The sequence below is a fragment of the Micromys minutus genome, assembly GCF_963924665.1.
Source record: "Micromys minutus genome assembly, chromosome: 29".
Classification (NCBI taxonomy): Eukaryota; Metazoa; Chordata; class Mammalia; order Rodentia; family Muridae; genus Micromys; species Micromys minutus.
This window is the reverse complement of record NC_137964.1, coordinates 19,260,875-19,271,249: the sequence shown is the minus strand read 5'-3', so window position 1 is coordinate 19,271,249 and position 10,375 is coordinate 19,260,875. Positions and strand designations below refer to the sequence as shown.

Below are 10,375 nucleotides of genomic sequence, written 5' to 3'. Positions count from 1 at the left end.
AGACAGGGTTTCTCTGTGTAGCCTTTGTTGTCCTGGAACTAGCTCGGTAGACCAGGCTGGCCTCGAACTCAAGAGATGTGCCTGCCCCTGCCTTCATAGTGCTGAAATTAAAGACACACATCACCACTGCCTATTCTTTTTATTTTTGAGATAGGGTCTCATGTAGCCCTGGTTGTCCTGGAACTTGCTCTGTAGACCAAGCTGGTCTGGAACTCAGATTGATCTCTCGGCCTATGTCTCCTAAGTGCTGACACTAAAGTGTGGCTACCACTTCAACTTCACAATTTTCTTGTCTCTACCTCATCAATGCTGGGAATCCATAAAATATATTCACTAACATGCACCATGTTCCAGATTCATTTTAAAATTAGAACAAAATTATATTCTTCATTTCCTGTCTTACACACACACACACACACACACACACACACACACACACACACACACACATTTCAGGTTATTTATTTTCTTTGACTTGACTAACAAACATCATATGTATTTACCATGTATAATATATTATACATTATGGAATGGCTCAATAAAGCCAATTAACATATGCATTACCTCATGGGCTTTTCATTTTTTCTCTTAGTCTTTACATTTTAAACATTAGTCATCTGAGAGTTTCAAGTCTCATTTGACATGTTTTGACTATATTCCTCAACTCTTCTCTGATCCTCTTCCCCTTTCTTAGCCACCTAAGTTTGGGATTGTTACTTTATTCTATTTTATTGTTTTTCCAGACAGAGTTTCTCTGTGTAACAGCTCTGGTTGTCCTGGAACTCACTCTCACTTTGTAGACCAGGATGGCCTTAAACTCACAGAGAGACCTGCCTGCCTCTGCCTTCCAAGTTGTGGGATAGGCATACACCACTGCCAATCTGGGACCTTTTTTAATCTTTCAAAACCAATTTGTGTTGCCTAAAATGATCTTGGCTGTTCGGTCTTGCACTGGGGGTGTGGTCGGCTTGGCAGCAGATACACAGACAGAGAAATCTTTCCTCTCCCTGAAGCAAACAGTTGCCAACAGCATCTTTCTCCCTTACTGGGAGTTCATATGTGTACTGTTCCTGTTGTGCTCAGAAGGGTTTGGTTTGGTTTTGATTTTTCTTGTCATTACTGCCTTTGGTTTCTACAGTCTTTCCTCCCTCTCTTTTGCAATGATCCCTGAGTTTTGGGGGTGGGGTGTGTATATAGTCCCTTTAGGGGTGAGCAGTCAGCAGCCTCTTATTTTTTCTTCACCTTGCCCGGGTGTGGCTTTCTGTGTTAAAAACAATCTGCTGCCAACAGAAGCTTTGCAAATAAGGTTGAGTGATAAATGACCTGATGGGCTTATGTGGGAAAAATAGACATTTTTGTTTGTTTGTTTTTCTGAAACAGGGCTTCTCTGTGTGGCCCTAGCTGCCCTAGAACTTGCTTTGTAGACCAAGGTGGCCTAGAACTCAGAGATCTGCCTGCCTCTGTCTCCTGAGTGCTGGAGTTAAAGGTATGTGCCACCACCACCCTGACACATTTATTTATTCGTGTATTTACTTATTTATGTAGCCCAGGGTGTCCTTGAACCGGCTGTCTCTACCTCACCTTCTCAAGTGGTAAGCAATACACTCTTTAGCTCTCATCAAAGCCGTTCAGGGAATAGAGTACATTGTGACTTCTTCACCAGGTCCAGAGTGTACAGATGCTTGCATAGGCTTAGTGAATGTTGCAGGCACACCGTTTTTGCCCCAGCATAACGAGGATTCCATTTCTTTTCGTTTTCTCATTTTAGGCAGGACCTCCTGTATCCTAGCTCTCATGTATCAAACTTGCTACATAGCTGAGGATGACCTTGAACTTCCAATTCCAGAGTACAGGGTTGCAAGCATGTTGTGCTCACACGGTTTTATGTGGTTCTAGGAAATGAACCAATGGCTTTGTCCATGCTAGGAAAGCTCTCTACAGACTAGGTTATATCTCCCTTCTGGACTTCTCCTTTCTCTGTCTGTCTGTCTTCAGTGCTAGGGATTGAACCCAAAGGTTCTTTAAGCATAGTAGACAAGTGCTCTGCCTCTGAGTCATCCCCTCAGCCTCTGAGGCACTGGGAGATTCTAGGCAATCTCTGCCACTAAGCAACATCCCTAACACAGGGTTCCATTTATTTTCTTTTAAAGTTTATTTCACGTGTATGTGATACATGAGTGGATGGGTGATGGTACATGCATGTCACAGTGTGCATGTGAAGGTCACAGGACAACTTTTGGATGTTGAGTCTCATCTTTTACTGTGGGTTCAATTGATTGAACTCAAGCTGTCAGGTTTGCACAGAGTCTTAGTCAGGGTTCCTATTACTGTGATGAAACATCATGACCAAAAAGTAAGCTGAGGAGGAAAGGATGTATTTGGCTTATACTTCCACATTGTTATTCATCAATGAAAGAAGTTGGGACAGGAACTCAAACAAGACAGGAACCTGGAGACAAGAGGTGATGCAGAGGCTATGGAAGGATACTACTTACTTACTTATTCCCTATTGCTTGCTCAGCCTGCTTTCTTATAGAACCCAGGACCACCAGCTTAGGGGATGACACCACCCACAATGGGCTGGGCCTTCCCATCAATCAGTAATTAAGAAAATGCTGGGCTGGAGAGACGGTTCAGCAGTTAAGAGCACTGGCTGCTCCCCCAGAGGTACTGAGTTCAATTCCCAGCAACCCCATGGTGGCTCACAACTATCTGTAATGGAATCTGATGCCCTTTTCTGGTGTGTCCTTTTCTGGTGTGTCTGAAAACTGTGACAGTGTACTCATACATAAATAAAAAAATCTTTTAAAAAATGCCTTGGGTTGTATAGAGGCATTTTCTCAATTAACTCTCACTTGAAGTAAGACTAGCCTGGACACACAGTAAGCACCTTTACCAGATAAGTCATCACATTGACTCATACATCCCATTTCTAAAGATTTATTTATTTATTTTATGTGAGTACACTGTAGCTGTTTTCAGACACACCAGAAGAGGGCATCAGATCCCATTACAGATGGTTGTGAGCTACCATGCAGTTGCTGGGAATTGAACTCAGGACCTTTGGAATAGCTGTCAGTGCTCTTAACCGCTGAGTCATTTCTCCAGCCCCAGCATCCCATTTCTAATCAGGCCTTGTGGATGTAGAATGAAAAGCTACTCAACAGGGACCAGAGTAAAATACAGGCATCATGGGAATGGCAGAGTTTGTGGGGCCTTTTCACTCAGAAAATTCTCTACTTCTATGACCTGACTGGGCAGGTTTTCTAACGCTCTAACTTAATTCCTGAGGAAACCAGCTTAAGGGAGGAAGGATTTATTTTGGCTCATGATTTTGAGGGTCACAGACCATGGTTGGATGGCCCCATTGCTTTGGACCATGGGGGCTGCCAAACACCCTAGTGGAAAGACATAATAGAATAAAGTTGCTCACCTCATGGTAGCCAGGGAAGCAGAGAGAAGACAGGATGTGTGTGTTTGGGGCAAGACATATTCTTTAAACACAGTCCTCCAATGACCCTCTTCCTCCAAGCAGGCCACAACTGTCAGCGGATTAACCCATGATTAAAGCTAGTACCTTTATTAGATCCAGCCGTCTCTCATTAGTACTAACATCTGGAGACCAAGTTTCAGTATATGATGATTCTTCTTGGGGGACAGTTCATATCCAAACCATGGTCCTGGTCCCTTCCTTTTCTCCTATCTACAACCTGTAGTTGTCCCCTTCTGACATGGCTCCCAGTATCCTCTACCTCCTGGTAGTCTCTTTTCATTATGATCTTTTCTTCACTGCAGTAGGTCAGATCTGCTTGCTCACTTGCTTCTAAGCAACAAACTAAACAGAAGCGATAGGATGTCATTTTGGTGATTTGATTAGGAAAGATGGAAGCTTCCATCTGCCTGTCTGTCTTCCTCTCAGCCCACCAGCTGCCTTGCTCACACTGAGGAGACAAGCTATCAATTTTGGAACATCAGATGGCTAGGAACTGAGGGGATAGTCTCATGGCCACTGCCATCACAGCCCTGACAACTGTCCAAGGAACACAGAGGTGAGTTAAGACCAGAGCATGTGAGCTGGCTTTGAATCTGGTTCTTCTGCAGGTGAATTGAGGTGGAAGCTTCTAGTTCTTTGGAAAGTTAGCTACATCAAATGTTTTCCTGACGCAGACACGGGTGAAAGGATGTCTTAGTGAAGGCGTATAAATATGACCCCACAGTCAGTGGGAGATGAGCACTGAGCTTTCGTTTGGTTGGCTTCACTTCACTATCCTTCGCTAAAGATGCACATGCATTGGTTTGCTTTATATAGCCTTGTTGAGCTCAACTTGGGATAGCGACACATTGAGAGAAACTCGCCAAGATCTTGGTGAGGTTTCTGCAGCAGCTTGCTGCTTCTGTGGCCTCGCCTCAAACTGGTTGGTGAGCTTGGCAGTTTCTTCAGGACTGAACTACAGTTGCTGGTTCGTGCCTGATGTCTGCTTGCTGAAAGGACTGGACTGAAGCTGTTGTTTGTGTCTGGTGCCTGCCTGCCTAGAGGACCGGTCTGCAGCTGCTCAGTCACATTTGGTGCTTGCTACGGGACTGAACTGCTGCCAACAATCAGGCTTGTCCCCATAGCACTATTGCTGAACAGGTCCACTTCCCCCAAATCCTAATAACTTTTCTCTTCTGCTACTTCTGTAGGGTGGTCAGGTAGAGCAGAAGTCAAACCCTTATTAAAAGTAGGTTGCGGGGGCTGGAGAGATGGCTCAGCGGTTAAGAGCACCAACTTCTCTTCCAGAGGTCCTGAGTTCAAATCCCAGCAACCACATGGTAGCTCACAACCATCTGTAATGGGATGGAATGCTCTCCTCTGGTGTGTCTGAAGACAGCAACAGTGTACTCATATAAATCAAATAAATAATTAAAATAAAAAAGATGTGTGCCACCATTGCCCAGCACGTTTCTTTAAAATTACTTTTATTTTTTTATTGTGTGTATGTGTGAGTGTGTGCCCACATGTGTGAGCGTGTATATATGTATGTATGTATGGGTGTGCACATGCCATTGTATACGTAGTACGTAGGAGTCACTTCTAGTCATGGTGCCTATTGCTGTTTTGTGGCTTTTCTTTTACTTTTGTTATTTTTGAGAGTAGGTGTTATTCATCCTGCAGTGACCTCAAACTCACGAAGAGGTTGAAGATGATTTTGAACTTCTGGTCCTACTACTTTCATGTTCCAAATCCTGGCTCAGGCCACCGTATCTGTCTGAAAGCATCCTATAATCCTAGCTACTGGGAGGCTAAGACAGGAGAACCATGAACTTGAGGCCACTCTGGGATCCTTAGGGAGACGCTGTTTAAAACCAAGCAAGCAAACAACCCAGAGCATTCAGGCATGGTGGCACATGCCTTTCTTTGATCCCAGCCCTAAGGAGGCAGAGGCAGGCAGATCTCAGAGTCTGAGGCCAGCCTGTTCTACAGAATGAGTTCTAGGACAGCCAGGGCTACACAGAGAAACCCATCTCAGGAAGAAAACAAACCAACAAACCAAACAAAAACAAAACCAGCCAACTTACCAACCAACCTACCAACCAACCAAAAAACCCAAACAAAACAAAACATTTCTAGGCCTCTGCCCTAGGAATCACATTTTTAATTATGTATATCATAGTTGCTGAATTACAGCTCAATTAAGTTTCAAATGTTTATTTTAGGCCATTGGTTCTGGAAGATTTTAATCTCACCCAGTGCTATGTTTCATTTTTTGCCCACAGAGAGGATTACGGTAACAATAAGGAGTATTTACTGAATACTCCCATGTGCCAGGCACCATGCATTTAATCCTCCTTAAGCTCTCTAGGTCAGTAGTACAACCCTTCTAATTTATAGATGAAGACAATGGGAGCTGAGGGGGCAAGACGCTGGCCAGACACAGAGCTGGGGAGATGTCAGAATTCCAATCTGTGTTCTTAAGCAATGGGACGCTTTCTGAGATTATACTTGTGAACTGCATTTGGCTTTTCAACTATGATTTGCATGTAAACTAGACTTTTAAAGGAACCAGTCATTCATTAAAAGTCCACTTACTAGGTCCCTACTCTTTGGCCAGATCCTGTCTTCCTGACCTATCTAGTGGTCAAGACAGTGGATAAAACAGAGAAAGAAGTCTCACTGGGGGACTTATAGCATAGGGGGAGATACAGAAGAAGGAGAAGATGGAAGAAGAGTGGGAGGAGGAAGAGGAAGAAGAAGAGGAGGAGAAACCAAGATACATATAGTAGGTCTTTGATTACATTGTGGTAAAATCTTAATTCTTTATGTCCATTGGATCATGGCACTTTCTTTCCCCCTTAAAGAGGTTTATTTGGAAAATAGGGTCACTCGGTGTAGCCCAGGATGGCCCTGAACTTGCAATCTTCCTGTCTTCAACCTTCTGAGTGCTCAGTTTACAGGTGTGTGCCACCATGGCTATTATGTTTATTTACTTTTAAAGATTTATTCATTTATTTTTATATGAGTACACTGTTGCTGTCTTGAGACACACCAGAAGAGGGTATTGGCTGTGAGCCACCATGTGGTTGCTGGGAATTGAACTCAGGACCTCTGGAAGAGTAGTCACTGCTCTTAACCGCTGAGCCATCTCTCCAGCCCGGCTATTACGTTTAAATATGACATATTGACATATCAGCCATACTCACACTAATGGAATAATAACAGAACAAATTATCTCTCAAATAGGAAAATAAGGCCTGTCTCTTTTCCATAGGCTGTTTTCCCAAAGGGACCTGGGCAGCCTTGGACATTGAGACTCTGTTCTAAAGCTTTCTAGCCCAGCTATTGTTCTACCTCAGAGTTCCAGCTCAGTCCTTGCTGGGATTATTTTCTAAGTGTTGGGGGGAAAGCACAGATTTCTAATTCAGCAAATCAAATCTGAGGTCATTGAAGATGCTCCCCAGAAGCTTCTGGGATTTTTGTTCTGGAGCAGAGTTGACAGCCATCTCTTTCTTTGAGCAAACATGGGAATATTGGATTAAGTATTCTAAGGAAAAGACCGTTTTGAATAGAAAGCTGAATTTGTCAGAAAACAGGGACCCAGGCCTTAGGATGTGGCTCAGTTTGCAGAGTGCTTTCTCAGCATGCAGGAAGCCCTCACTTCAATCCCTAGTATTACATACGCTGAGTATGGAAGTGTATACCTATAATCCCAGCACTAGGGAGGTGGAGGTGGACAGCCAGAACTTCAAGGTCACCTTTATCTATATGGTGCATTTGAGGCTAGCCTAGGATATGAGTGATCTGGTTTAAAAAGAAAAGGAAGAAAAATGGAGGGACCTCGGAAGCAGCAGCAGGTGTGATGGTGCCCACCTTCGATTCTACCTTGTCTGCTAGTCAAGCACTCTATCACAGACTATACCTCAGCTTGGTCTCCTGCTTTGTCTCTTCCTGCTTTTGGAAATAGCACTTTCTTGCTCCTTCGAGGGACTGGCTCGTCCTGTATAGAATTTAACCTGTAGAAAGGCAGTTTCTCTGCCTAAAAGATTTTCCAGGTGGTATGGGGGTGAATGCCCAGTAAGATATCTGATATCTTTATAGATTTTTTTTTTTTTTTTTTTTTATCCACTGTCCCACTGTCTCCTTCCCTCTCTCCTATAAATGCCCCTGTGTGGTCCTGAGTCCCTTCAGATGATCCTCCCCATCCCCACAGGGGACAGAGATAAATCTTGTTTTGTTTTTTCCCCCCTTACTTAGGAGGGAGGAGCCAGCTGGTTATCTGGAGGTGCAAATTGGAACTGTTGTTACTGCCAAGCATCCAGGGAGGGCCTGCAGCCTTCAAACTGCCATAGGAAGGAACCTGAAAGAGGACTCTCAGGGTTTGAGCTAACTACAGCCATGGTTCACATCTTAATTTGACCTAAGGTAGAGGAGAGAAAGAGAAAGAGAGAAGGAAAGGTAGGGAGACTGTCTCCCCTTTCATTTTCTTCTGGTTTTCTTTTCTCCAAGTCTTCAGGCTTTTTTTTTTTTTTTTTTTAAGTTCATTTTTATCCTTTTAGTATGGATTATGCTAAAGCCACTTCAAATCCAAATTATAGAGAAGTATTCATGAACCCATTTAAAAATAGTTTTTTTTTAATGTAAAAATAGGTTTGCATGTTTAAGAAAAAAGTTTCTCACATGTTGAACACAAGATGCCTGGAGGTGGTGCCAGGGAAAGATCATGTCACACAAACGTGTCTCTGGAGCTCTGGAGTCATTGGTCAGGGATAATTTGGATTGGATAAGAAATATCAAGTGATAACGACGAAAATGTGTGTGTGTGGGAAGGCAATTGATTGCTACCAGGGCCAAGGGCTTGCCCAGTCATGCATGTGTAGCTTCTTTGAAATCGGTCCCTTGTAACAGGCCCCTTAGGTTAAGCCCAGCCACCTCGCGCCTCATCCCTTCCCAGGCCACACCCCTCACCTCTCCTGATCACGCCCCTGCCCCATCCAGCACACCAGAGTTTCTGCGCTCCGCCCCTTCCCTCCGCTCCCGCCCCACCTTGCCCCTCCTCTCTTCTGACCGCGCCCTCCAGTCTAACGAACCCCTTTTCTCAGTACCACCCTCCACTTGCGCCACGCAACCCTGGCTGGTTACAACCTCCGCCTCTTCCCCGCCCGCGCGCGGCTTTCCCACCCGCCCCTTTTAAACAAAACCACGCCTACTCCTAGCCCCGCCCTCCGCATGCGCCACGCCACTTCCCAGCTGTTGTGCGCTCCGCCTTCTCCTTTTTACACTTATGTTCTCCTTCCTTGCCCCGCCCAATTCTGATCAAGCCCCGCCCCTTCTCAAGCCCTTCCCTCCCTCAGACCCCGCCCTCCGCATGCGCCGCACCGCCTCCCTGGCGGTTGCGCGCTCCGCTCCTCCCTCCGTGCCCGCGCGCGCCTTCCCCGCCCAGTCCGCCTCACTCCTCTCGGGGCGGTTGGGCCGCGCGCCTGTGGGGGCGGGGCCCGGAGGAGGCGACCGAACCAATGGGGCGCGGCGGTGGCGGTGGCGGCGGCGGCGGCGGCGGAGGCGGTGGCGGCAGCGGCGGCGGCTGGGTCGGGCCCCGACGGGCGGCGGCGTCTGAGGTGGAGACGGAGGGAGGCGGCGGCGGCGGAGGGGGGAAGATGGCGGCGCCCGTCCTGCTGAGAGTGTCGGTGCCACGGTGGGAACGGGTGGCCCGGTATGCAGTGTGCGCCGCCGGGATCCTGCTCTCCATCTACGCCTACCACGTGGAGCGGGAGAAGGAGAGGGACCCGGAGCACCGGGCCCTCTGCGACCTGGGGCCCTGGGTGAAGTGCTCCGCCGCCCTGGCCTCCAGGTAGCCCGGCTTGAGTGAGGGGAGCGCGACGCGGGCGGCGGCGGGGGGCGGGGAGCGCGCGGGGAGCTCCGGCCTGAGGGAGCGGGGCCCGGCCCGCGACAGGGACGGCGGCGACCGGGGGGCGGCGGCCGAGGGCAGGCCTCCGGGATGAGGTGGCACAGTGTAGCCAGGAGGGCGCGGGCACGTCCTGGCCGGTGTGACTTTTCTCCTTGTTGTCGCCGAGCACGGGGTGTGAAGACCCTTATGCAGGGATTGACGAAGCAGCATTCATCCCCGGGGTCTTCGGACCTCTGCTACCCTGTGGCTCTGAGTCCGGATGTGCGCTCCCGGGGGTGGCTTTCATCATCGCCCTCCCTCTGGGTTGCTCGGGACAGGTGTTTTCGGTGCTCAGGCCTCTTTGTACTCAGAGTTAAGGAGAATTGGCAGCCTTCTGGAGGCGACAGTGACATTTGCGTGTAGACACGAATTTGACCCTACTCTGGAAGAGGAAGGTACCAGCACTTAACCTTATCTGATTTCTTGGGTTTTTCTCCCTCGTGTATTTCATGAAGTGTGCACAGCAGGGAGAAAATGGCCAGAGTTTGGGTCTACTTTAAGTTTTGATTAAAGATGAGCACCTTGTATGTAGTGATGATGTTTTAGGTACTACGATGACTGTTATTTTATTTTTGAGAAAGGATCTGAGTTGTAACCAATACTGGCCTGAAGCTCATCTGACTATAACCCCCACCACTATTCTCCTGCCTCAGTCTTTTGAGTTGGGAAGTACAAGCATGCACCACGGTGGGTGACTTAGAATGACTTTTAAATGTTGCTGATTAGTATTAACGGGCTAATCCTCAAAAGATTAAATTTACAAAACTTTGCTAAGCTGGTTTATTTGAACAGTTTTTGTTTCTTGAAAATACAATCGATTTTTTTTTCTGTTAACATTTTATGTATGCTAATTTTTTTTCTTGGAAAAAAGTATTTTACACTTTTAAAAAAGCCTTCTTTTTAAAAGGATAGCAGTCATCAAACCCGGCAAAAGTGAAAAGAATTATTGCAGAATT

The 10,375-nt window shown here is 46.6% G+C and overlaps 1 protein-coding gene across 1 annotated transcript in view; it reads left to right on the top strand.

Annotated features, from left to right (window-relative positions):
- Positions 1-9,047: 9,047 nt before the first annotated feature.
- VKORC1L1 (vitamin K epoxide reductase complex subunit 1 like 1) overlaps positions 9,048-10,375 on the top strand; it is a 45,817-nt gene continuing 44,489 nt past the window's right edge. The window contains exon 1 of the mRNA XM_080940769.1: positions 9,048-9,323. Coding sequence (XP_080796895.1) covers positions 9,130-9,323 — 194 coding nt within the window. The 5' untranslated portion in view covers positions 9,048-9,129. The remainder of the gene's footprint in view (positions 9,324-10,375) is intronic.